General features: G+C 45.4%; 1 protein-coding gene across 1 annotated transcript; it reads right to left on the bottom strand.

Annotated features, from left to right (window-relative positions):
- Nucleotides 1-1,436: 1,436 nt before the first annotated feature.
- ARHGEF33 (Rho guanine nucleotide exchange factor 33) lies at nucleotides 1,437-27,866 on the bottom strand. Its single transcript, XM_031552317.2, has 15 exons — nucleotides 27,668-27,866; nucleotides 24,561-24,610; nucleotides 18,979-19,143; nucleotides 17,538-17,659; nucleotides 16,544-16,686; nucleotides 15,230-15,289; nucleotides 13,832-14,047; nucleotides 13,086-13,215; nucleotides 11,749-11,881; nucleotides 10,753-10,836; nucleotides 9,853-9,936; nucleotides 8,954-9,102; nucleotides 8,124-8,282; nucleotides 6,039-6,792; nucleotides 1,437-4,315 (listed from the first exon to the last, which is right to left on the bottom strand). Exons 1-15 carry the CDS (start codon nucleotides 27,687-27,689, stop codon nucleotides 4,178-4,180), a joined length of 2,409 nt encoding a protein of 802 aa, XP_031408177.2. The 5' UTR covers nucleotides 27,690-27,866; the 3' UTR covers nucleotides 1,437-4,177.

Raw genomic sequence — 27,866 nt, 5'->3', positions numbered from 1 at the left:
ACCAGCCCTGTAGTCCATGGGTAAATACTGTCAGTTTCGTTTTACTGTGTGAAGATCTTGGTTGGTTTCATATAAGAGCCTCTGTCTTGTCTCCATGTTGAATCACAGTAAATAAGGGACATCGTGCTTAATAGCCTGTATCTGGCAACAGGCAAAACATTCACTTTTAAGGAGAGGAGTGAGTGAATGAAAGCCACATGCAACTAGAAACTGGTTAATATTCATGATAACCTCCATCTAAGTCACTCTGCAAATCCTGCAAAACCAGGCAGTGGGCAAAGACAGTGCTACGTGTATCCCAGCTCCCCATCTATTCAGATGTGAGCATAGGGTCCAAATACTTTATGAGCAGCTGGAAAAAGTAACTGTCATCTTTGGAACATGTTGCTTACCAATAAATATTTGCATAACTTGTATTGAGGTGAAAGGACTTCAGGAACACGAAGAGGAAGCTATGATACATTGCAGCTTGGGAAAAGAAAGAGAAGGTACCCAAGTTGTATAGTCATTCTCACTGATGCTGTCTTAGAGGAATATAGTGATGAGAGAATACATTTGAGCCAATCTGGCAGTAAGTCACAATCGGAGTAGAATTTAGGCAGGCTGCCCAAAGCAGGGAGTACAGCTGTGGTGATCTGGAAAAGTCACAGCTGTGGTGATGGTGTCTGATTGAGCTGTTCCCCAGTGGCTAATAGACATGTTCTGCATCCACAGGATTGAAAGGGATTTTTGAGGAAGAAACACTCCAAGTAGATTTACATGAGAGTCAAACTGTATCTTTGCCATTGCTATAAAACTCAGCTGGTATGTTCTTGTCTCTGAGACCGCTGTCCCTGAGTGATGCAAGGCTGCCTGCAGGTGCTGTGTGGTGGGAGGTGTGAGCACCAGGAACTGAGGTGTCCCTGTCTGTGGTGTCATTGGTTTGGAGCTGCTGAGAATGTGGTGAAGGTCAGATGGTAACAGACAGAATTGAAATTAAATTTTGGAAAAAAACTTTGTATGTGACATGTTTGTGATTTACAGGAATACGCTAAGATCTCTTACTGAGGTGGTAGTTGAAATTACAGTGGTGTGTGTGGCAGTGGAGGAGGCCTGTGGGATTTCTTTTGTGAAGGCTCAAGTGTATGTAACAGAAGCAGTGGAAAGAGATGAAGAGTGGCACTGAGGTAATGTTGGTCAGCTCTGAATGAACAAGTGGGATCAATCAGATCTTGACCTGACCAGAAGCTTTAGAGGGAGCGAGGGCTTCACAGCTGAGTGCTGAGTAAGAGTCTTGAAATGAGGTGTATCGAAACAATCTCCTTATGATACTGTGTGCACAAAGGAATGGAGTTTTGTCAGTAGTGCTGCCTCAGGAAGGGACCAGAGGAAATGTATGTTTCTCCTTTTAATGCATACAGTCTTACAGCTGAGTCAGTGCAAAAAAGAGAACAGCATTATTTAAAAGCAACATTTATTTGGCAAAGAAATTAAAATAATAGAGAGCGCACGTACTAAAGGTGAAGTTGAGTTGCATCCTGCAAGAGGCACCTTTTGTGGTGCTGAGCTTTATTTACTGGTTTTCTGTACATTTTGCAGATTCTGAGCAGTTACAAGGAAATACTCAGGACATCTCAAATGATGAGTATAGGCCTGTAAGTAAGAACTCTTACAGAATCAGAAATAATAACCATTAATTCTGACCATGCCTTAAATGACTAAAACAGAAGCTAGAATCCATATGCATTTTACAAGCAAGGGTCTGCCACTTTGGAAGGATTTCCTTCCACAGAAGATTTTAGAACACAGGTTTTCCTCTTTGCCCTCTTTTTGGCCTGACATCTGCCTGGCAAGTGTGGAGGAGCAAGTTTCTTCTATGAAGAGTAGAAATCTCATTGTGTGCTACCCAAATATGTAAGAATCAGAGCCCTTGAGAGCATTAGTGCATTACAGGCCTAAAATTTAAAATCCAAATAATTATTTGGGATGTTCTTATCGTGGCATGGTTACCATGGTCTCCAAGCCCACCATCTCTTTAAACACTAACACTGTGTAGTCATCCCCAAGATGAGGGGTGTCAGGTGTCACAGCAAGTATTCATTGCTTTGCTTTTGTCTGTACAGAAAAGGGAGAGCCACACTAGGTGGTATGTGTAGCAGTTCTTATCAGTGGCTTCTGAGCAACCACCCGTGGCTTGGGCAAGTGGTTTTGAGAGCCCCTTACTGGCACTGGCACTGTATGTGTCCCCAGAGCTTGTGACTGAGTGCTCTGAGTGGAGATGGGCAGTTGCACTTTTTACTAGCTACCAAGACTATGCATACATCTCCTCGTGTCTTTCCAGTCTTTTGTCTTCCTTCTTCCTTTCCTCATCTCTGTTCCTGATAGATTCGCCTACATCTTGGCAGGGCAGGGTGGGAAAGGAAACCCATCCATTGTGATAAAACTCTGGTTCCATGGACAAACAGGGAGGCCTGTCTATAGAAGTAATAACCATCAGTTCTAACTATTTCTTTGCAAAACAAACAGGCTTTGATGGCTCAGTTACAAGTACCTGGTTCTTCTTTCATATCTCTTTCTAGTGCATATACTGTCTGGGTTGACACCTCTGAAAGTCCTAGGAGGCTCTTGGTGATGCAGTGGCTGGTCAGTGTGGAGCCGCTTCAGCTGGGAGAGATCAAAGAACTGATAATGTAGTGAAGATGTGAGGGAGAGGGAAAGAGATTGAATTCTTTCTGTAATTAAAAACTTTAACTATTCTGGGGAGGTTTTGATTTGTTGTTTTGTTTTGTTTTTTTTATGCAGAAGATAAAGGAAAAAGCCCAAGAAGATATCTTCTTGCCTTTCAGGAGAATTGGATTTCTCGGTGCAGTTTGGCCCCAGTAAAGTCTAATGAGCAGACATAGGCTGAAACATTTTAATCCCTGAAGTTTTATCTTAATCACTTTCTTGAAATGCTGAGAAAACTTTGATTGTACTAAGAAATTACTTTTGTTTTAGCTGAAATGACTCTTTTTCCAGCTACCTCATCCCTCCAGCAGAGGAGGAAAAAGAAAGTGCAGTCAGTTAGCACTGTGGGAGAGCTGTAAGCCAGAGGGCTTTGATTCCCTTTCCTTACTATATTTTTAACAGAATCTGTAGGCTTGTCCAGAGAACAGTACTGCTAAGGGTTCGTCCTTTGAGATGTGGGTGGGACATGCATGTGGCTTTGTTGTGGGAGGAGGAGTGTCCTTGCACCTGAAGGAATGCTGTGACTTCAAAAATGGGGCACCATTGTCTTTCCTGCCCTTGTGTCTCAGTTTTTTTCTAGATCTGCTCCAAAGCAGGGTGCTTCTTGTGCTGGAGCTTGTAAAGTGGAGTCAGGTCAAAAAGAGCTGGCCAAGAGCACTCAAGATGTACTGCAGACCAGGAGCCACAATGCTAGTTGACTGTGTCAGTATCTGCGTCGATCCATGGTGAGTGTAGAGTGTGGACGAGTCTTTCTCTTATGGCAGGCCCTGTGCTTAGCCTGTGTCCTCCGCGTGGAGACCTGAGCAATTCTGACATCAAGAGCAGAGATTTGTACAGTAGGAGGCGGTTTGAGAAACAGCATGTTGATTAAAAGGTGGAAGAGGATTTCAGTCCAAAAGAAAAGACAATGCTGATTAAGCAGAATAAAATCTAGGTGCTTCAGCTGATGCTTATTAGACCTTCTCAAACCAGCTGGATAGTGTGAGCTGTCCTTCTGGAAGACATCTTCATTTTTCTTCAGGAAGTGGAGGAAAGAAAAGAATTTTGGACTTCTGGCCAGGATGCCAAGGCACCTGTCTGTTGTGGGTGAGCCTGAATTAGTCCTGGCTTGAATTTGGAAGAGTGAAGATGTATGGCAGAGAAAACAGTTTTGGGGGATGAGGGGGAAGAGAACATGGAAGTATTTGGCCCAAGCTTTCCAAAACTCTGAAGAAAATTAAATCAGGCAGGAGTAAAAGCTAGCAAATTCCTCTGCTTACTGGATTTGCTGGCTGAGCTTTGCTTGAACCCATAGCCTGGCCCTCCCCTGTGCTATGAAGAGCAGGATGCATTTGTGACAGTCTTCTCTCCCACCCCTCCACCTATTATATTAGTCAGGGGACATCTCAGGACCTTGCTGTCTGTCTCCACCCTTAGGGACCCAGGGAAGTACTGTTGCACTTGGGCTGTGGCCTGCCTTTCCTGGGGCTGCTTATTTCTTTTTGAAGAGCTTGCGGAAGGAGCTCCGGAAACCCCCTTTGGGTTCGTGCCGTGGGTTGTGGTCGCTGAAGGATGTTTGCTCATTGTCATCCTTCTGGCAGAACCTGGTGTTGTCTTCTGCATGGAGCTCCTAAAAGGGAAAAGACAATTTAACCAGCATTTGCAACCTCACATCCTTGTCCCCTTCTCTTTTTCTCTCTCTGTCTGCTAGGAGGGACTTGGTGGGTCAGGAGGTGCTGGCAAGGTTGGGAGACAATGCATCACTTGGGCCTCAGCAGCATTGGTACCTCTACATAGAGCTTGTTGCTGGCTCTGAATCTGAGGCATTGGCAGAGGACTGGAGAGAGAAGCACTCTTAGAGGGAACTGGAGCCTTCCTTGCTAGATTTTGGTTTAGGTGGACTTACTAGCCCCTTCTTTTGTCAGCAAGGGCGCAAGCCAGCATGAGGAGTTGAAGGAGTAGGTTCTTCCCAACTCCTCCTTGCTCATGAGCTCTTTACCCCAGGACTGGCAGGCTTTCTGAGTTGATACGATGTGAAAGACTCTTCTGTTGACTCTGCTGCTCCCTGGTTTTACATCTGTGGTGCAGGAAGCTTTGGTAGCACACACACATTGTGGTAAATGCGCCTCTAAAATATCTCTTCCCCTTTCAGGAAAGAGTGGAGTTCCTCTCAGTGTTGCTCTGGGGACAGTTCTGTCCACCACCACACAGTGGTCTCTATTGCTCTGTGGGAATGAACATGACCCCTATCCACACCCTGCTGTGGGGCATAGATCTGTGCACGTGAGTGCCAGGCAGCCCACAGACTGTTGTTTCTGAGTGGGCTGTGTCCCCACAGCTCTTCTTTGCCTCATCACCCTGTTCTACCATCTCCTTCATTCACTCTTTTTTTTTTTTCTCTTTTGAAGTTTCCCTACTGCCTTTCCAGTCAGATTGTTGGAAATTTCCTTCTATCATCACCTGCATTTACAGCCTCATCTGCGCCTTGTCTTGTTTGAGCAGGTGGGTCTTTCTCTACGTGTCACTGAGGAAGTATACTAAGCACATCACAGCACTCTCAGCCCCTTCTCAAAGAAGGGTGGAGGTCATGGGGCCTGGATGTCCATTCGGGGTTTTCTTCCCTGACTGCACAAGCCCAAAGCTGACTGAGCAGGCACTGCAAGCTACAGAGACATTCCTGCTGTATCTGATGTCCCTGAAGAGCTGGAGCGCTGCCTGCTATGTCAGTGGCTGTCTGAGGGACAGGGACATGGTCGCTGGGCCCTGTCTGATTTTCCACAGACTTACTGGTTCACCAACAAACACAGGTGCAACAAAACCAATGGACCAGATCCTTAGATGTATAAATGGGTTGAGCTCAGCAGAGTCATCCTGGTTTGTACCAAATGAGGATCTGATACTAAATCCATCAGTTTTCTCAACCCAGCTCTCCTTGTAGCAGGTTAGAAGTCACCTTTTCAACTGGGTGCCACCCTCTAGAATTCATTTTGAACAGCTTTGCTCACTCTTAATGACCCTGATGAGGTAGAACATTCGCTCATGGGGGAAGCTCAGTGACAGCTAGAGATGCATGAGAGGCTAGCTCCTCTCAAGAGTGTTCTCACTGTCACTCAGCCAGCTGAGCGCCTCAAGCCCATGTTTGTCCCTGGGGAAGATGTGTTTGAAAAGCAGCTGTCCTGTGTCCTGTTCCCTCCCTTGGGTACATACATGCAAATGAGGGCTTTGAATGTGTGAACTTGGAAGCTAGTTTGGCAAGTTCTGCCCTAACTGATTCTCAGATCTTTATCTTGCTGCTTCTGCACAACCATGTGCCTTTTTTTTTTTTTTTCCTCCTCCTATTTAAGCCTCCTTACTTCCAAAAAGCTTGGTTTTTCACCCGCTCCTCTCTGTGGGGGGAAGTAGCTCCTTTGGGAGCTTCGAGATGAGGCTGAGATCATGTGAGGCTGGACATTCCTCTCCTGCTTCTGCTGCAGCCGGCTCCCACTGCTGCTCCGTGTGCTGTAGAGTCTGGAGCTCACACCCTCAGCGCTCCTCGGCAGCTCCTTCAGAGACCTGCTCAGCTGCTTGCCTTTGCTGTGGAACATCTCACGCTTGTAAGTGCTGCTGCTCACAGGAGTACTGCTCTTAGGCAGTGGCTGTAAGGCATGATCTGTCCTCTCTGGTTCTGATGTGAAGTTAACAGGCCTAAGGAAACAAATGTCTAAGCTGGATTCTGAGGAGGCTGGGGAGCAATTCTCAAAGAGAGCAAGATTTTGGAAAGTATCATCTTCATAGGGACCTGGCATGGTGAAGACTTCCCCAGGGTAATCAAACTCTTCATAGCTTGGTGCAAAGTTCCTCGCATCCTGCAGCAGCTCCACAGAGGTCCTGATAGCTCTCTCTGGGTTTCCCACCGCATCGGCAGGTGGTGCTTCATACTCCATTTCAGGGATGGATTGTAAAGGAGCTGTCAGAGCCTTGAGTTCCTGCTCAGTGAGCTGAGAGGATGCAAGGATGTTCTCTGGCCTCTCGTGTTTTCTGCTTTCCATTTCCCAGTCAGGGGGCTTTACAGCCTGGATGTTCTCCAGGACAGTAGGCTGAGGTTTCTTCATCTGAGGCAACAAATGCCTTAAAATAAGAAAAAAACACAAAAAAAACAGAAGAAAGTGGAATACTGGTGGACTACAGAGACATCTCTCCCCACCTTACTCCCACCCAGTTCTCTTGGTTTTATGACCCCAAATTGTTTTAATATGTTGGAGAAGAGTAACATTGCTGCTGCTGCTAAAAATCACCTAGCTAGGTTAGCAGGAACAAGCTTCCACAGACAGGGTTGCTTGTCTAAGGACTTTCACTTATATTTTAATTTAAACCATAAAAAAAATGTATAAAAAAAAAGGAAATACCAACTGGTGTGTCTCTTTGTCCTGTTCATCCTCATTCTCAATTTTTACTCTCCTTCCCCTTTTTTTGGAATGGGGCTATGTTTTATTTTCCTGTGGTCTGACTTTCTTTTTAGGTGTTTAAGATTCCTCTCTTGTGGTGGAACTCTGTCCCCAGGAGTGTTTTGAGAATACTTGGATAGCTCTTATGGAGTTTGCATCACAGGACGCGGACCTTGTCCAGAGCTGTCCGGCAACATCTGGGGAGCTGTTTTTTCCCCACCTCCGCTCAGTGCTGATGAGGTCCCACCTGGCCTATCTTGGATTCCTGGTTTGAGATTCATTAGGGAAGGTGGGGAGGTGTCAGCTGAGGTTCCCAAGGCAAGAGCCTGGAGTGACTTTGGGCAAGAGGAAGATTGGTTTGGGTAGTCTGGGGAAAAGGAGGCTAAAGCTTGATCTAACAACACTACTACTTGAGGGGCACTGAGAAAGATAGAGCCAAACTCTTGTTAATGTCAAATAACATAAGAAAGCACAGCAGCCACAAATTGCTTACATAAGAAATAGTCAAGTCTTAGTGTGCTAGCATTCATCATCTCTGCTGGCAACTCTCAATGGCCAAAGAATACAGGGTTCTTATAATTATTATTGTAACTTTCTGAACCTACATGGACTTGTGTCTTGTGATAGTGGGTTCCATTGTATAAAAAGACATCTTTTTTACTTGTCAGAGTCCTTGGTCATGTTCCCTAGCTTTTGTGATGTTGACAGCAGTGAATAACACAAAGTGCAGCTTTGCACATTGATGCCGTCCTTACCAAATACATGTCCTCCCCAGCTAGCCAGACAGCTAGCAAGAGCACTGGCAACTGTGGGTAGAGTTCTGAAACACTGCCTACTAGTAAGGCATGGCAGTGGATAGCAGGAAGGAGATAGCCAGCCCTTCATCTCTACATGTACACAGGGAGCAGTGTTGGAAATGACAGTCTGCTAGAGAGTGTCACTAGCATAGTGTATGGGTGAGGAAAGAGTTTTCAGCCTGCTTTGAAAGCCTTCTGCTAGGACAATATGGCTTACGGGGTGGTCGTGCCAGAGGAAGGTGCTGGTTGGAATGACTGCATTGCCTCTTCGGAGTGAATCCCGCTGTCACGGATAGAGGCTGTGCTGGGTGTTGGAGAAACCTCTTGGCTTGTGCACTGGGAAGTGAGACCTTTGTACAGCTTCACCAGGGACGACCTGAGGGAGGAGAAATCCATCGTCGTGCTAAGAAATAAGGCAGGGAATGAGCACGAGCAAGTAAGATCAAAGAAAACAGGGCTGGAAGGGTCCTTAATATTCCCATGCACCTCTTCCCACCCAGAGGAAGGATCTATTCTACCTTGTCTGTCCCGGTCAGCAAGGGGTTCTGCTTCCTGTCCCGTTCTTAATGTCTCCCTTAAAAACAGCCCCTTCCCAACAATTATGGATTTTTTTTTCCCTCCCCCAGTAAAAACAGAGAGCACTACTCTCTCAATCTTTTGCTTAGCTTGTAATGGGCTTCAGGACATGGGCTGGGCGTTCACCAGTACCCTGACTTGCTGAGGCAGCTAAATTTCCATGTATTCTACTGGGGGCCAACTTTTTGTTCCCTAAAGCAATGGCAATACTATAATGCATGTTGGCTGCTATAGAAGGATTAAACTGTTTCATTTAACTGAGTTAGGTGGAAAGGCTCACAGCAAGTCTGACCTCAATTTGAAGGACAAATGGCAGTAGTGGGTTTTTTCCAGCATTCATATGCACAGGGTTTATTTTATTTCAAGGGGGTAATGTACCTGTTGGTCTAGGACAAAAGCCCCATACTACTGGGCTGGCCTCACACCTCCCCTTCCCTTGTAATTGAGAGAATGAGCTGATGTTGTGCTTACTTCTTCAGTTTTTTCCTCTTCTGTATAAGCAGATCTTCATTGCACTGGAAGAGGAGGCTGTAGTGTGAGATGAAGACCCGGAGACGCTGCACACACACCAGCAGCAGGTAATAATCGGGATGCTCTTGCTCCGTGAACTTCAGGACGTTCTGGGGCACAGAGGAGAGTAGGCAGTTTGAAGGACATCCTTGCCCTTACTGGGGAAAAGGTGCTCTTTGGGGCTGTGAATTGACGCTGTGGAGAACACATGACACTGCCCTATGTGCTGTGGGAGTTTTTCTAGGCAGCACCAGTTTCTGAAAGACTTGGACAGGGCCTGCAATCTACTGTTACAGTGCAAATACATGAGTGACCACCATAAATACAATCGTGGGAGATGGGGGTGATTCACTGGTTGAGTTTAGTATTGGAGAAATAAACCAATCTCTTGGTTTTTATAGGGCTCTGTGACATTTGCCTTCTTTGAAATATTTCAGTACAGTTCAGATTATCCTCCTGTGAAGCAAAACTGTGTTCTTAAGCAAGCTCTGCATAAGAAAACTCCTAGCCTTAGTTGTCAAAAGCTAAAATGCATGTGGACAGCTCAGCAAAGTGCCTAGCTCTCTTACTAGAGTTAATTACAAAAAACTTTTGACTTCCCAGGGAAAGGGTTGGTTCTGTCAGGTCAAATGGCAAAAATAGCAAACAGAAAAAAGCTTCAGGTATGAAATGAAAATCAGGCACTGTCAGCTGGCTTTTATTTTCATTTTTGGTGGTGGTGGTTGGTTTTTTTTTTCCTTTACAGAGCCTGTTGAGTTAGCCAGAAGCCCTGTAAATGCACAGGCCCATGTCCCAGTTCTGAGTTAAGTCATGTGTTGTTATAAGGGTTAAACACGGCAGTTTCCATCCTGGGACCCTACCTGTAGATGAATTAGGTATTCAGGGATTCGCTGGACTATATGGAAGAACAGAATGTAGAGATCGGATTTGATTTCTTCTTCTACCTGAAATAGAGAAAGCACCTTCAGAGTCTCTTTCATCCATGAAACATCTGCTTTCAGATAGTTCTGAGCATTGACAAGTGCTTTACCATAAGTGGTTATAGCAGTTCACAGAAGCACAGCAGCCAAGTGGTGGTTGCTTGTGATGATGCAGTGATCTTCGCTCTTCCACAAGCAATAGCAGAGGATTATTTGCGGGAGACACTCAGCATAATTAAGTAGGGGTGTGTATCTGAAGCATGCTAGTCAGTTTGCGTGGAAGGCCTAGGTAGACACTGCTGTTCACAACGAAGTCCCAAACAGAACTGAACAAAATGGGATTGACTTCTTAGGATGTCTTGGAAGGAAATTACAGTGGTTTACTTCCTGCACTTTAAAACTACCTTTATTGATTTTTAACTTCCCTCGTTTAAAGAATTAATAATGTGAGAGACCAGATGTCTAACACTGAGCAGTTCAGGGTGTTTTCTCCCTCAAGGAGCACTTCAGCACTTACAGCCTCAGACTTGGTGTCCCTGTTTGGACAATTCCTCCATCAGGGACATTCTGTTCAGACAGAGCAGATCTGGATAGCGTGTGCATGGTTTGATCTGAGGTGCTGTGTCTCAGTGGAAATACGGTTTCCATTACAAGCAGCAGTTACTGTGTAAAAGCTGCTTTCTGTAGGTGCCTGTCAGCCATGGAAACATTCAGGAAACTGACATTGAGTGACAGAACAACTGGATTGGCAGGAAAGTCCTTTCTTGGGAAAGCACAGCAGGAAGAGAGCCAAGCATGCATGTTACCATTATGTATGTGTGAAGCAGGAAGGAAGTTTACCTCCTTCAAGATCACCACGTGGATCAGGGAGATGCATTCTGGCAGGTCCCTCAGGTAAGCAACGTAGTAGTCCAGAAAATTGTTCTTATAAACAAGGGAAAAATAAAAACAACAAAAAGAACAAAGAAACTCAAAAGAAATATTTGTCACAGAGACAGCCAGCACAATAAACTGTTGATTCCCCTCTGTCACTTCTGGGAGCTCATGACTGCAGCAGAGCTACTAACTGTGCAAAGCTTCAGGGCTCTGGACTTCATAAGAGAGGCTTATTTAGTAAGATGGATTAGCTGTTGAGCACAGTGTGTAAAACACCAGAGCAGGCAGGAGATGTAGAGAGGCTTGTGAGGAAGAAGCTTTTCTTATGAGTCTTAAAATTCATAAAGATCAGAGCAGTTTTTACACATCTTTCTAGGAGAGGTCTTGCTGTGGTTTGGGCAGACCCTTCACCTTGAAAAGGAGAGGCTTTGCCTCTGGAGAAATAGACATTGTAACGCAACAGTGACAGGGCTGTTTTACTGGGAGCTAGAAACCAATACAGAACGAGACCTGCCTACCTGCTTATCAAAACCAAGCAAAATATATTGAAGGAGAGGACTGTATGAAAAATGTAGGCTCTTTTCACACCTCCACTGTGAATACAGACACCTAAGCTGTCAAGGCTCACATGTGGCTTCTCTAGCCAGGTCTGGGATTCATGCATTAATATTATATATTATTGTTCATCTTTATCAACGTGTTACCATCATTGCACTGTGCTGTGGCCCTGTGGAGCTCCAAGTGGGTCTGGCATGTGGATATCCTGACCAAGAGGAGCTGCAACCAGAGGGGGCTACCATGTACTGGGGCTGCATTTAAAAGAGAGTGGCAGAAAGGCATTGTTGTAGCTGCAGCTTCACAGTACTACCCTTCTGCTGCTCTTCTGTCTTTGATCACTGATGGGCCATCAGCACATTGTCATGCATCACAACAGAAGAGTCCAGAGGTTTTATAACATACCTCATCATTTGTTAACTTCAGGAAGATGTCACCTAGAATTCCTTGGCGTGGCCAACTCAGGACTCGCTCCTGGAGAGCGTGAAGTAAATCGACATGCTGCTGGACCAGGTACCGCAAAGAATTGGGGAAGAAACTGAAAGGAGACAATATCAGTCTGATTACAGAGCACAAGCTCAGCCTTAAGCATGCACTGCTGAAGTTTGCATTCATGGGCCTTTACACGCCTGCACCAGGAAGCCTTGTTTTGTACAGGGCTGTAGCAGGCTGCTACGTACATACAGGTACCCTCTCCAATAGACTATTATTGGGTGTTTTGAAGGTTTCTTAGGCTGGCTCTCCAATACACTGTGTAACTGGCTGGAATTTGCAGAACTGAAAAGCCCAGACTTCTGTGGCTAATGGAGCAGGACTGTGATTGTGAGCCATCCCATAGGGTGCTTGGAGGAATGCTTCCCAGATTTGTACACTGCATCATTTGTCAAGCCCTTTGATGCAATATTGGTCAAAATGTCCTTCTTCCTTTCTGTTATTTTGTCCTGATCTCATCCATAATCAGAATGATGTCACATACTAAACTGTTCTCCCAGATGAGAAGTTCCCAGGGAAAAAAAGAGTAAAAGTAAAAACAAACTTGAAACTGTCACATTACAGTTTGTATTATCTGTCATGAAACTGCTTAACTGAGTCCACATCAACTACGTGTTCCACAGTGGACTTTGGTCAAATGACTCCTAGGGATGGTGAAAAGAGAAGAAAAAGAGAGCTACCATACAGTTGACATCACAAATGTGCTCAGGGCTAGGAACACCCTGGCTAAAACTGAGGAATGGGGACAACTATAAGAACTATCTCCTCACGGGAAATAACGTAGCAAAAAAACTGTTTTGAACTGCTAAGCTAGGTCAGTCCCACAGATTTCGTATATCCTTGTAAATACATGCGAGTTGTCTATACATACTGATACTTGATGGATGGCAGCTACTGGCAAGGGGCTTATTACCTACATTAACCTTTAGAACTGAAGCTGTAGACTGGGAGAAGCAGTACGTATACAAGCTTTGTTCCCACTCAGGCAGGACAAATGGGAAGGAGGAAAAGGAGACTGATAGGACCCAGAAGACTGAAGTGGTTATAGAAGGGTTTGGGATGTAAGGACGGGCAGGAAAGTCTTTAATCACAGCAAAAACCTTTCAGTGCCTCCAGTTTTTTAACAAGAAATGACCTTTAAGTGTTTAAAGATCTCTGTGTGGATAAAAGAAAAGCGGGAGAGAGGGTGAACCAGAAAGAACAGACTGAGGAAAATTCCCCAAAAGAGAGAGCACACTAAATGGAAGTACCTTCTCTCTTTGGTGCTCCTTTTCACATCTGGCCCTTGCAACGTTGCCTTGATCTTCAGGATAAGGGAAAGGTTGATGACATACTTCCTCTCTGACTCCAACAGCTCCAAAGCGATGTTCTGCCTTTTGGCTTCCAGAAAATAATGTTTAAGTTTAAAAAAGTAAGGAAATGATGACTTCAAGGACAGCCTCCCTCATGTTGGAGTGCATTTCCCCTGGGGATCTGGCATTAAATCATGAAGAGAAACTGCTGCAGAGAAGATCAACGTCCTGTGTTTGTGTTAGCTTTACCCCAAATACCAAGTTGTAGCCTCATGCTACAGTGTGCTCCAGGGATGATTGGAGTCACATTGCTTACTAAGAAAGCTCCAAAGCAAATGTGTTCTGCCCTGTAAGTTCTAGTTTCCCCCCAAGATTTTGGGGGGAAAAAAAGCAAGTCATCAAAAGCAAAACAACTCATGCCAGGGAATCAGATCCAGTTTCCCACAGAACATTTTTTACCCACATAATATTATTCTGAACCTGGCAAGTCTTGGAAGGGGGCATGAGTGTCTTGAGTGCAGAGCATGTTTGTGTATTTTCTGATAGCACTAACCAGCAAGTGGAAAAAACAGGAGTCGTGGAGACAGGAGACCCTGAGGCATTTCTTCCAACCAGGGAAAACTGCCTTATGTGTCTCCGTCTGTAAAAGGTGATTAGCAGCTCGTGCCAGGTGTGAGTGCAGCTCTGAGCCCCTCTGTCCTTACCAGCCAAAGAGGGTTCACATATAATGTTGTCTGCTGAGCTGTATCTGCTTTGGCCCACGTCTTTCCCTCTTTCTGGTTGCTCTTTGGAAATGTATTCATCTCCCCAGTCCTTGGTGTCTTTGGGCTGCTTCCACACTGTTGATTGCAGGTGCACCTTTGTCTGACCATCTGCTGTCAGCGAAGGCTTGAGGCTGTCCTCTGTCTCTATGGCTGCTCCTGCAATGACAAACAGCTGCATGGAGTGTGACATCTTAGCTGACATTAGCTCGTTATGCTCTAGCTGTAGGTAAACCTGCATTGTTATCCATCTAAAGGAATAGGAATCTGAAGCATTTTCAGTGCTTCAGCAGTGGTGGAGTCATTTGGAATTCATTTATGACAAAAAATGGAAGTGCAGCTGGTGAGCCCTTCTGCAGAACAAGGTTTGAATTCTTCCAGGATTTATTTTCTGCCCAAATAAGATACATGTTCCTAGTGTATTGCACTCTATGGTTTTGGGACATTTAAGGACTTGGTAATACAACAGGTTGACTGAGAGGTATTGTGGGAAGAAAAAAAGTATCATTGTAATTAAGATTTAAATGTCCCTCTTAATGGGTGTACATTGTCATAGCTCTTAAAGTTTTCATTAGTGATCATGCAAGCAGCAGCAGGACTGGTAGTCTGAGGCTATTAAATCACAGAGAACATACAGGAGAGGGTACATCAGTGCCATTGGTCTGAAATTGCTTTAACGACAATCTTTTGAATTTGGATTGCAGTGAACCATTCTGTAATGTTTGTTCTCTCTTTCCTTCAAGTGGATTCAAGGAAAAGAGCTATCCGAACAGCAAATGCTTCAAGTGAACAGTGCAGGTACCTGGCAGTTGTTCTCATGTGTCCTTTTGCTGGCCAGGACCATGTCCTTATTAAGCTTGTCACTAAGTTATTACTCGTTTTTGTTTTTGCTGGAGAAATTTCTCTGCTACTATTCAGGCATCTCTAGAAGAAGTCTGTTTGGAAACTGATGAGTAAATAATTGTTTCAACAGATCTGCTAGTGTGTAGTCACCGCAAAGGCCATCTCTTCCCAAGTGGAAGAATGGCTCTCCAATTATTCTTTGTCATATCAGTAAACCTCTACTCTTCCTTTCTGCAAAGGCACTTACAGCCTGCAAAGATAGCAGCATCAGAAAGGCTTTTCCTGCTGAACATCAATGCTTTGCATTTCCACCAGTTATTTGGTGCTTCAGGGATATATATTTACCCTGACATCTCAACTACAAATATGAAAATAGAGATGCATAGCAATGTGTGAAAGTTGTTCCTGAGAAATGCATCCCTCAAAACATTTATTGAGTGAAGTAAAGTAAGTGTTGTCACTGAATCATTGTTTTTCAGCAGTTCAGTTTATTCCTACCTGGACCTCCTATGACTTTCACGCTTCCTTCTCCTATCGGCATGATCCTGGTGTCAGACACTGTTGAAAAGCAAAGGAAAACATGAGAGAAGATAGTTGTAGAGCAGGCTTCCTCCTTCCAAACCCAGTTAGTGTGGTTAGAGCCTCTAGCCATTCACATTTTTGAAGTGGGAATATCCCTATTAGTTCCTCCATGGGAGAAAAAGCTGCTCTGTTTTGCCGTGGCTTTTCTTGTGATCTTTGTGTCAGTAGCACCTCTAGGCAGGCTAACATGGGGTTTCTGTTGTGCTCATTGCTGCCTGACCTTGGAGCCTGAGTAGTCCTAGCTTGCTCAGGAAGTGCCCTTTGGTAGATGACACCCAGCAGGCAGAACAAAAGGACTGATACCTGACACAGAGACACAGCTGCTATTTGAGGGTGATAAAGAGCTTATTGAAGAGTGGATGGAGGGGTGAGATGACTGGAAAGAAAGAGGGGCAGTGAGGAATTTAAGGGAGAAGGCTCAAGGAAGGGCAGAAGATGAGCTGAACAGAGAAAAAGACAGTACACAGTTTTCTTCCAGACTCTGTGCCTTTGTTAACATTTTAAATATGTATGGTTTTGGTGCCTTCCTTGTGTGTAGAGCAGGAGGGTGAAAGACAAGCTTAGACTCCTCCCCCAGCCCCTCCGAGTTAGTTATAGGAAAAAAAGGCACTGGGCCATCGCCTGTTTTTGATTTCAGACTTCACAAGCATTTAGCAGTTGGCATTGTTTTCCTGGAGCAAGGTATAACCTTAATCCTGTGGGTCAGCAGCTTTCATAGCTAGCAGAGAGCAGTGTTGCCCCTAGTAGTGTATGTTCCAGCTCCTACCACCCTAATCAACCGCAAGTGTTCCCCTAATGACACTAGGTGTTCTCTGACAGCCCAATCCCTGCTATCCTCCCGTCTGTGCCCTGCTCCCTGGCATGAAAACAGCTTGACAAGTTGTATTTCCATCAGGGCTTCCATTCACTTGAGTGTATGCCACGAGCGTTACAGGGGATAAGATCCAGTCTAGTTCCCTTTTCCTTGGAGTAAGTGAGGAATGGTTTTTGGGGCAACTTACACAGAGCAGCATCTCCTGAATCCAGGCCAGTGTTAAAGCCATGCTTGAGTTCTCGAGACACAATGTGAATTTGTGTGCACAGACCTGGGAGCCATGCTGCTACAGGGAGCAGCTCCATTCTCTTTCTGCTGTTGGTACCTGAGCAAAACTCAGTGCCCTCTTAATCTAGTGATCTTTTTTGGACTTTTTTCCTAAGAAAGGCACTGCACTTACCTATTCTCTTTCCTACCTTTTTCATAAGTCACGTTGTGTAAAAGACTTGTAAAATCTTCATTGATCAGTACAGGTTCTGGGAGGTTTATGGATCGAAATGGGCTGCCCTGGAGAGGTGTAGGCACTGTTTGTGAGCTGTGATCATCCTTCTGTGCTCTTCTGTACAAACACAAAGAATGAGACAGCTAGAAAACATGAATGCTACAGGAGAAGCTATGCTACATTTGTGGCTGACAACAGTATAAGTACAAGCACAGTCAGAAAAAGTATAGCTCCTGCAAAGATGAGGAAAGGAGTTGGTTTTGATGCATTCAGTCCATGAACAATATTATGGAAGTAATTTCACTGACTGTAGGAGAAGGTTATTTCTGTTCTTTTGCAGAGCATATTTCATCTAATTAAATGGCTTAATTAGCTAAGGGGCTAGCCTAGATTTGCAAAGTATTTGCATCAAGGCAGCTGTACATCCATCATCAAGAGAGGCTAATCACGGCCAAGGTGGATGAGCAGTCTGCCTATTCACAGTAACAGTAGTGTTCAGATATGCTGCTGTATCCTTGCTTGAAGAAGAAAAGATTGGAGACAGGAAAGCAATACGTGACTGCACTACCAGGATCACACAGAGTCCTGTGCACTTGACAGCAGGAGAAGGGAAGGAAAACTGTAGTGCTGTTGTCTGGATAGAGGTAGCTTACCAATAGCTTTTAACAGTGAAGGCCCCTGACTTTCGATTCCTGCCCTAATAAATCCCTACCAGATCAAACTGTTTCACCAGGACTTGATTTTCCTAAGGGCTGCTGGGGCTATCTTGGTGTGTGTCTGCTGTATTTGCTCTGTGGTAGAAGTGTCTAAGAGCCAGGAGGAAACTGAGGGCTGCAGCTTCCAGTAATTACAGAAGTTTATACATATGTCCAGCCAGGAAAAGATTAAGAGATTGAACTGTTAGAAATAAACAAAATGGACACCACCACTCATTAGCACTTCCAGAGTCCTGGAGCTCAGGCTCTTACTTAGCTTTCACTTTCCGTGATTCACGCCGCTTCTCCTGCTGCAGCTGCTCAATTTTCTGTTGCATTTCCTCCTGCTTGGCACTGATTTCTTCGATCATTGACTTCGCATCACTGAGTTCCTCCTGAGAAACAAACAAAAGCACAAGCGTTCCAACTGTGCCCATCAGTCTTACAGAGCACAGCTTTGAATGCTGGCTGGTGTGGACTAGAGGTGCTTCAGGAGGGTGTCTCTGTGATTTTCCTTTGCAAGATCATATGTGTATATGGGGTTATTACGACACTGGTAGAAGGTAAAGATGTAGGGCTTCAACCACTACTAGTTGAAATAGGGCCTCAAAGCTGCCTTTTTAGCCTGGTTTTTGAAGGAAAGGAGGCCTGCTCTAACCTCATGTGTGTGTCTCACTGCCAGCATCCTCCCTCGGGCAGTTTCAGCCAAGCTTTATATGTACATAGAGTTATCTTTATGCATGAAGTTCTTGCAAGTTTCATCAAGATTTAAATTGTTTCTTGTAAACTGAAAGAGGGATTTCCCTGAGCAAGGAAGTGACTTCACTGGGAGTTCAATACTTAGACAGTCAGCATAGGCATGAGGCAGAGGAAGATCAGCTTTTGCACCTCCTGTTGCTTGACTAACTCCTTCTATCTGGATTTTAAAACCATTTTTCCCCCTATAACAACATCTTGGATAACCCTGTCTGCTTTGAAACCTCTGCTACATGCCCTCGCACTTTTGTTCAGCTGGGCACATAGAGCCCCTTTAGCCTGGTGCTGTCCATCTTTCCCCATCACGGGGACAGATGGGCTTTTCCAGCCCTGTTTAACTTCACAAGATATTATTGACTCAGCAAAACCCCATGGGGAAAATTTACCATTAAAACAATAAAACAGTTCCTCAGCCTGCCTCCTCGCAGGCAGTTGTCCAGTTTCTGCATGGAGAAGCTGGCTGGTTTAAAGTGCGCATCGAGCCCTCTTGCTAGGCTCTCTTCCCCAGTCCTTTGTTTCTAATCCTCATGGGCCACATCAAACCAGGCAGCACTTCCTCCCAGCCGTGTGGGAATGAACAACTTCAAAAGCTTTGGCATTACGTATTAATTCCCTGGTCCCCAGCAGCTTTGGTTTCTGCAGGAAGTGCAGGAGACCTGGCCCAGGCAGAGCTATGGCACAGTGGCTGGCTGCCTGTGAGCATGCTGTATGCATGTTGCATGTGCAGCCCAGAGTAAGAGTCTCTTTTGCTCCTGGAGAAGGCTGTATAGACCAGGGCACAGGTTACATTGGATTTGGAGCTCCAAGTCTGGAAGGAGACACAGAGCCGAAGGTGCTGCACCAGATACATCTGAAATGATTACCAGCTCACAAGAAGGATTGATGGAAGCAGGTGAGAGCTCCTTGCCACCCAAGATAATGGGGCACATATGCAGCCCCCTGTCAGTCACACTCCTACCTTGAAGGTATTGAGGGAGTTCTTCATCTCAGCCACTTTCTCTTCCATGGCACAGCGGCAGCTCTTGACCTTCTCCTCCAAGGCGTACTCGCCATGCTGGATTCGTGACAGCTCCTGCATCGCTTCTGTGAAACCCGCCTTCAACTCAGAGGCTAATGCCTGCAACTAGAGGAACCACAAACATGGTGGTACAGCCTCTCATCCTAGAAGAAGGTGGTTGTGTCCCCAAGAGTCACCCCTGGTTCAGTCTGGCATGAAGGCTAGGTGCATCCCCTCCTGTAAGGTGCTGTTCTCTTTCTCCTTTCATGGCTGGGAGGCATGGGGGGAGGTTTGGTTCCTGCTGCAGCCGCAGTACGTGGTAGGAGATGTTTGTGTTGGGCAATCAATGTGCCCCTTTTTGGACCCAGAGTTTTTCCAGGCTCCCTGGCAGGTTTGCAGCCTGTCAGTCTCCAGAAGGAGTGGACAGCCTGAAACATGCCAAGCACTTTGCAATAATAGCAGCCAGGTTATCAATGCCAGAAGCAGCTGAGTGATCAAAAATACAGCCATTTTTGAGCAAAGCCTCCTCCCGCATATGCTGATGGGGCTGGTGCTCTCCCTGGTCAGACCTAACACCTTACTCAGAGGACTGTGAAGAAGCTTTGTTCTTTGTCAGCAGGCCCTTTCCAGGGAAGGAGACAGCTCTCTAATTCTTAGAGGGAAGGGAACTGGGGGTATTTCCCTAGCATAGACACTGTGCCCACAATCCCTGTTTTCTTTCTCTAGAGGCCCTAGCACTGCTGGAAGACCTCGTGATCTAAGCTGGAGGCAGCCGGTTGACAGCTGGGCGAAGCAGGAGACAGAGCAGGGTGAGCCAGGCTGGCACAGCGAGCAGACAAGGCAGATTTGGAGGTGGGCAGTGAGGGGAGGCAGGCAGCTTGTGGAAGGCCAAGCAGGGACGCCCTCTCTGGGGGTAGCTTGGGCTGTCAGTTCTGCCCCCACTGCTGTGAGCAAGGCACTCATTCTGCCTGCACAAAGCCCACAGTGAGGTCGCGGCCCAAGGCGCTTCAATACCAGTGTTTTTTACCTTTACAACAGAAATTCGGCCTAACATCTGGTTATAAACTGAGTCCAAAACAGGAGCACTGATGGTAAGAGGACAGCCACCCCGGGGAACTCAGGCGCTTGAGTCCTGTAAATGGAGCAGAGATGGCTTCCGATACCTCAGGGCAATGGCATGCACCATCCTCCTCTGATCAAGACCAACAGCGTCTTTACAGAGGATGTCTGCCTGATATCCCCACTTATACCCCACTGATTACCCCACAGACCCCCATTCATTCCTAGAGCAGCCTGGGCAGGAGGAGCTGGACTGACAAGAGCTGGAACAAGGCAGGGGGGAAGAGGCTAGAGATGAGGGCAGAGAACATCTTCCCTCCTCAGGCAGTCATTCTTGACTCCCCAGGCCAGCTGGAGCTCAAGATCCCTTGGTTCAGCCTGTTTGCAGTGTATTATGGTGAACACCTTCGTATGATGCAGGAATGTCACAGGAATGTCACCCTGTGAGCAGTGCTTGGATCTATGGCTGTGAGGGGAGATCACACTGCTTCTGCTATCTGTGTGTTTACCAGCACCTAGTGGGGTCTGGCATCAGACATCATAATGTACGTGCCTGGAGAAGTGTGGGATCATAAAGTAATGCAGCTGTGCAAAATGTTAGTATTCCTGTTCCTGCTCACTGGTGCTTGCCAGTCCCTTACACATTAAGCTGATGTTGCCAAAGCAGAGTCTCTCTATAGCCTGCACTGAGGTTAGGCATTGTATGCTTTCTTTAGAATGAAAAGATGTGATTCATCAGATCCATTTTAGCGATCTGCTTCAGTACTCCAAGTTATGCTAACTAACAGTGGAGCACTCTGGAAGCTGGCTCTGGAGGTATCTATATATCTGGGCACAATAAGATCAAAGTGAAATGCTTTTTTCCCTGAAGCCTGGCTGTATCCTGAGATGCTTGCAGAAAGGGGGTGATCTAGACAGAACTTCAGAGTCAAAAACTGCTAGGCATCAGCAGAGTCAGCCAAACAGAGACCTCTATGTAGAATTCTGTGTACTGAAACAAAAGTTCAGGTAGCCAAAAGAGAGACTTGGACTAGTGACTGGACCAAATTATATCGTGCATTTCAGCAAATAGATCTAAGAGCAGACAGTCAATTTTTATTTTGCAGCTCACTGTTGTTGAGACTCTGCTTTTCTAGTCACTCTGCTAGCTTGGTTTCTTTGTATATCCTGCAGGACAGTGCTCTGTGTGTCTGTCCTGCCTGGTACATGCTTTCTTGGCCCCATGCAGCTGGCTATGGCTATTTCAGATACAGAAATGCATCTTATGTTCACATTTCACTTTGTCATTGGATGGATGAAAGCAGCAGCACATCAGCCACATCTTGCCAGAGCTTGCATGAAGTGCTGAAACCCTGGGAACTCCCTCTGCTGCCCACAGCGCTTGGAGCATAAAGAAGCACAAACAACCTTGCAGCATTGGATACAAGCTTCATCCAAACTTAAGTGGAATGGCATAGGAGCAACACATTATTCTTGAACTCTTGCCAAGTGCATAATTGTGCTTAGGCACTGCATTTTAGTCTGAGCTCTTTTCTAATGGTAGGAACCCATCCTTTAAATCCCATGGGCTGTTACAACAAATGGAAGCCTGTGAAGCATCAGCTCGTGTTTATGTTTTATTCTGCAAGCACAATCATCTAGATGAGAGACCATTAAGTGTTTTGTGAACCCTTGGAAAGTTAAGCTGATTCAGGGTTTCTAAAGGTTCTACAGTGCAATATATATAAAAACAAACAAACAGAAAAACCCAAATTTTATGCCTGGATGGAAACTTGGCAAGAGTTCAACTGTAATGTGTTACCTTGCTCACCTATTCGTAAGAATAAGTGAAGCTGAAGAGGAACACATTTTAGCAAGTTAATTTGAACTACCTAATGCTTAGAGGACAAATCAGTCTGCGTGGTCACAGCACATCCTTACAACCTGTCCAAGAACTGAGAAGGGTCTGTTCCAAAAAAAAGCACTCAGGCATCTAAATAATTTAGTATGAGAAAGAAACTTCAGCCCAAGCTTGCCCTCTGAGTCTGGCCCTTAAACCTGGCAAAGCAGTGCAGTGTGGGCTCCAGTGCTATGCATCTGTAGCAGGTTATCTTGTGGGGGCTACAACTCCCATTTTATCAGCCTACCTGAAGTTTTTCAGCTGTACGTGAAAAAACTGCAAGTAAAATCTCTAGCAAGATCCAATAATCGCGCTGTGCTCTGTGAGTGGCCCTGCATGTGGAAATAAAGGATTCTTTTCCTGTCTTTGCATGACTCAAGAGGACAGCGTGCAACAGTCCCTTATGACTATCATTTGACCTACAACCCAGTGGCAATATGAATTCTCTGTAGAAGTGCCCCTGGTTAGTGGAGCAAGCATTTACCAATGTGGAGGGAGGAAACTATGACCATGAGGAAGTAATGGGGCTGGGCAGGCTGAGAAGAGTGGGATCAGAGGATGAACAAGAACCATTTCTCAGCATGGTTTTGATTTTACTTTTTTAGAGTGGATCTATAGATCTATATTGTCTGCAGAATCTTTGCTGAGCCTCTAGTCCTGTCTCACCTGCTGTGCTAGCCCAAAAGTGCGGAATGAACAGATGCTGCATTCAGGAGCAGAAGCAGCAGCGGAACTGCAAAGACTTCCCATCCTCCCTTGGCAGGTGCCAGCAGTTTGACCTGTTTGCTAAAGAAGGTGACCAGCCCTGCTGCATGAAATCTTGCTCACACTTTGAGGCAGCCTGAGAAAGATCATCTTGATCAGATGAAAATGGTTTATGGATTGAATGACCTGGGATGCAAAACAGAGAAGAGCTTTGTAAAGCAGATGATAAATCTTGGTGAGCTGCGTTTACTGCCTTGGCTGCTACAGAGAGTGTCCACATGGAAGCAAGGACTTCCATGAGTAGCTGTGCTCACACATATCCCTCATTATCAGACAGGCTGTCCAGGACTGTTTCTCCAAAGAGTCCTTGGCAGCTGCTACAGCATTTTACACTAGCACTTCTCCTGTTCTTAGTGTCCTTGAGCTGAAGACTGTCAGCATTGCTAGTAAAGGCAGCACAACTACAGCCAATCATTAGGAAGGCTTGTAATGCCTCACAGTGTGAAGTTAACTGAGCTGTGCTGATTTACAGCCTGGCTCTAAGAGAATATTCACTATTTACATTTACATAGGTAAGGATGGTGGAAATAAACAGCAAGCAGTTGGGTAAGGACAGAAGGGAAGGGTATATCTAAAGGAGTCTGCAAGCTCCTGCACATTTCAGCTCATTTCAAGCTGTGCAGTCCTTTTTTGGTCACTGCAGTGTCCATAGGGCCCTTGCAGAAGCAGAAGGGGACAGCCAGCTATTAACTTTAATTTAAATGATTATTTAGGAAGCATACTTGACCTGCAATGCACAGGCTCTTCATACATGCTAGACTTACTGTGCCAGGCCTTTCAACAGCCCAGTCACAGCTCTGGCTTGGAGCCATCTGAATGCAAAAAAAAACAAGCACCAATTTGTTTATGGAAAGCAGTACCTTTTCTGTTATGGCAAGAGGCATCCCATAACTCTGCAACTGCTTGCCATGGTGCTCTTACAAGCAGTTATGGGTATTTAGTTTGTGACGATGGTGACAAGGCTAGTGGTAGACAGGGTTTCCAGTTCAGGGAAATGTTTATCTGTTAGATACAGTTCCAGATTGAACTGCATCAAGGTTTAAAGTGTTCAGAACTCCACTGTGTTTCCTGCAGACTGGAAATGCCTAGAAAACATCACTGTGGAAGCACTGAAACTGCATCTTACAGGAAGGATGCTCCCTGAGTCATGATACAGACAGTCTCATCACATCCACAATGGCTAATAGCAGCAAGAACGTCAACTTAAAGAGACTACAAAGCTCTGGAAGTCCTGATCACCTTGAGCCCACGTGGACTCAAACATGGTGTTTCCAAGCCTGGGGAGCCATGCAGCAAGACTTGATGTTCTGGTCTGCCCAGCTGACCTGGTCTAATAGGCAATAGCACCCCATGGTCCAAGGAGCCATGAGGTTGCTGCAATCACTCAGAGCCCCCCCAGAGATTTCCTTTCTGCTAGGGAAGACCCCCCTGACATCCCCTTCCTTGTGCAATCAATGCATCCTTGCTCCTGGGATGGTTCCATGAGTTTGGTGAAAGTTCATCAGAACTCAGCCATGAAATCTGCCTCCAGCTCAGTGAACAGACATTCTCTAATTCATGCTAATGATGCCAGTCAGTTAATTAGCTGAGCACACAAATCGCCTGTCTAGGCACAGTTAACCAGTTGTGAGCAGAGAAATTTTACTGAAGTGTCTCTTAAAATCAGGCCCAAGATATGATATGTGTGACATACATTCATGCAGTATGTGTATTTTAGATGCCATGTTCCTCATTAGTGCCTACATTTTTCCTTCCACTTAATTTAGCTTTAACTACTACTTATCCATTAGTAAATCTTTAAAATCTTATGAGTTATTTAGGGCATTTTGCTCATCTTTACCTGGGAAATCTGTGTTGCAGGGGTACTCACAGGCACACTTTCAGTCTCTCCTGTGGGAATAAAGAACTTCAGTCAATTAAAATGACTTATTATAGTTGCTATAAATAACTGGAACAGAGATGTTGAAAGTCCCTCTTGAGGTATAAATCAGTTTTAAAGGACTCAAGTCTCACTGTAGGAGGTGTGAACACTGTATAGTTTGTAAAATAAACTGCAGTTGTAAAATGGGAACGGCTCAACTAAACCAGATGTTAAATTCACCTCATTTGCTGCCCTCTTTCAGTCCAGAGCTGGTCCATGTGAAGGGGTGAGAGTTGAGTTATATTTTGTCACAACACATTCTGAGCAGTAGTGGTGTCTTTTCTAATACCAGACAAATATATATAAATATATCTTTACCATTAGTTTCAAATTCCTGCTTTCTTGTGGCATTGTGATTTCCAGCTGATTTTGTTTAATGGAATGAGGCTTAACATTTCTGAAAGAGACTTAGCTCATGAAGGAGTTGTATCTGTTTCACAAAAGTATTTGGGCACCCCAGAGACACAACCTCTAGGCATTTGTTGGTTTTTATTGAAAAAGTATATGTTTATTATTTCCTTTTCTAACATTGTCTTTTCTGTGCATAAGCCCTTCAGTTATCCACCAGAAGTTACTGCTGGTTGTGATGCCATGACACTTGGAGGGAATTGCAGTCTGTTTGCCATCAATTCAAATTTTATTCCCTATGTCAGGCTGGCCTCCACCTCCCAGAAAACACCGTCCCACCCAGTTCCTCGTCTGCATTGCCTCCTGTTGACAACATAAATTCCCAGGGTGAGTTTTCTCTTGCCTCCTAGAATTTGCTTAATCTCCCTCTGCTGTCAGTCACCAGTATGGCCAGTGACCCCATACCCAGTTCTGGGGGCAGCCAGGATCCCTCTTCCTGTGCTGGCTGCAGGTGCTCAGTCATTTATCTACCTGTGCCTTCAGGACCAGAGAAATTTGATCTTGCAGAGGCTTGAAATGTATGTGGGGAGGGCTCTAAACAGTTAGGAAGTACATTAAATACTAAAGCTGAAGCCTAGAAGTCAGAGCTGTACAAGGCACAGTTATGTTCTGATTACTTTGCCCCTGAGGGGGAATATCGGCTACTGCCAAGGGCACCTACACATTGGCCCTGTTCTGGTCTCTAGGATTTGTCCTGATTCAAAGGAATGTAAGCAAATTCCCCAGTGAATCACAGAAGTGGGAGGCAGAGGACGAGAGGCCACGTGTCCCTTTCTACCCATGTGCCACTTACTCCCTGTGTCTCACAGCTGTGGGTTTCTGTTGTAGGGTCAGATACTGACCCTGCAGGGAATATCCTCCAAGGTTTCCTCTGCGGAAAACAGGACAGCAGACTGACTGGGAAAAGTAGCCATCACCAAAACTGCCAGCAATCTGGGGTCAGAAATCACCAGCCAGCCCTCACCAGGTGCCAAGGTTCATCTTCTAAACGACAGGTTGTTTTTATTGTATAGTCTGGTTCTTCAGGGTCTGTTTTCTGGGCTTTTTTTTAATTCAACCCTATGCACTAGAAATCAGTTTTGTGGCCTGATGAATGATGAAACTTTCTTTGGATTTCTCAAGTTGAATCCTGAAATCCCAGGCAGTGTGTCTGCTCTGGTGTAAGTGGTAATGCTTACTGTGGAGGGGAGTAATGACTGATCAGAATAGAGCAAGAGGATATATGTATTGATTAACAGCACAGTACGAATCAGGGACAGGACAGGGAAATGTTGTTTTTTCAAAGTATTGGATATATTGGATGCTGAGCTTTGTGAAGAATTGGAGGTGACAAGTAGAAGTGTGGCACAATGAGGAAGGGCCATGGTCACTCACTTCTCTCATTTTGTTTGGGCCTTTTTCAAGCTAATATATAACACAGAAGGCTTGAGCCAGCCCTGCAGAAGTCTCTAGTGATCTTTCATTTGGGTTTGGAGATGGATCAGTCTGTGTCCTCAGGCACACTCAAAGTGGGGAAGCGCTACTGGAAAAGGCCATAAGAATGGAGAGGATTTCTGTCTCTGTGCTTTTACCTCCCACCTTTGCCATGGATGTGAGCAGAAGTACTCTCTGAAAGTTGCATGTAGCCACACATACCCAGGTCATCTTTGCAAAGTTGTTGCCAGGAGCTGGAACAGTGTGTTGCTCCCTTGCACTATGGGAAGCAAAGGGCTTCATGGTTATCTCCCAGTTTCTGCAGTATCTGCCGCCCATGGGGGCATACCAATTAATTGGAAAAAATCCTTGAGATAATTTCCTTTTCAGACTATACTGTAGCGTAGGGGCCTAGGTACATAGACCTAATTTAGTCAAATTAGAATAACAATAATAGAGGAATTAACTCTTCCATTACCTATGCCATGGCAACACCAACATCTTTTAGAGGAAAGAGAGATAGTTCAGGCTCACTCTCTTGAGCTGACAGTTACGGGCACTCCTGAAGGCTGCCCCTTCTGCTCTTCATCGTATGAATTCCTCAGCATATGAACACAATCACTTCTCAGGTGGCAAGGCAGAGCACAGTCCTACAAGCGGTTTGGGGTGAAAAGCAAGTACCACCAGGCCCACATTCCTCTGCAAGAAGAACATCTTAAGCCAATAACCGCACTTTCCAGAAATGCTGCTGACAGTAGCAGGTCTGGTTGTGTACAGGCAGTGTGGCATAGTTACATCTTGGTGCTTGTGAAGCCAGGACTGGCAGAGAAATCTTTCTTGTGGCACTCACATGAACAAAAACCCCATGCAACAAAGCATGTGGGGGAGAAAAGCAGATCCTCACTGCAGTGAGATGTAGCTTTCAACAGCTGGAGGTCTCTGTTCATCCCAAGGTAAGAGAGAGCAATGACTTCCAATCTGGCACTTTACCTAAGCCATGGGATTATTTTTCAGAGGGGAAGAGGGAGGTGTTTTTAAAATAAGATGGAGAAACTTCAAGCCCCAAATATTTCTGTGAAACTAAGAGAAGGGAGAGTTTACTCGCAGTTGCTGAGAGGTGCTCTCATGGGGATAGTCATACAAAGGCAGCTTTCTTCCTATCTCTCTTTCATACTATCAAGAAGTGAAATTAGAGGATGCTTTACCTTCTTGTTTGTTTGTGTCCATGGCTGCTCTAAGGTGTGCGTCCTCGCAGGGACTCCTGTCCTCACACTGGAGGGTTCTGGCTGGTCACTGGGAACATCCCATGGCTTAGAGCTGCCCACATGTGAGCCCTGCGATGGGTCAGCTGGTGTGAACCCTGAGTGCAGAAAGATGTAAAAAGGGTTTATTGAGCGGAGATGC

This window comes from Meleagris gallopavo, chromosome 2 (genome assembly GCF_905368555.1).
Source record: "Meleagris gallopavo chromosome 2, MGAL_WU_HG_1.1, whole genome shotgun sequence".
NCBI classification, from domain to species: Eukaryota; Metazoa; Chordata; class Aves; order Galliformes; family Phasianidae; genus Meleagris; species Meleagris gallopavo.
The sequence above is the reverse complement of the archived record's forward strand: the minus strand, read 5'-3'. Positions and strand labels throughout refer to the sequence as shown.

What these genes read in the sequence shown, in the direction of transcription:
- ARHGEF33 (XM_031552317.2), bottom strand. Translation starts at nt 27,689, where the DNA reads ATGGACACAAACAAACAAGAAG. An exon ending in ACTCCCTCAATACCTTCAAG is followed by an intron (nt 17,660 to 18,978) that starts GTAGGAGTGTGA and finishes TTTGTTTCTCAG; the next exon opens with GAGGAACTCAGTGATGCGAA. An exon ending in TCCTCTGGCACGACCACCCC is followed by an intron (nt 6,793 to 8,123) that starts GTAAGCCATATT and finishes TCTTATTTTAAG; the next exon opens with GCATTTGTTGCCTCAGATGA.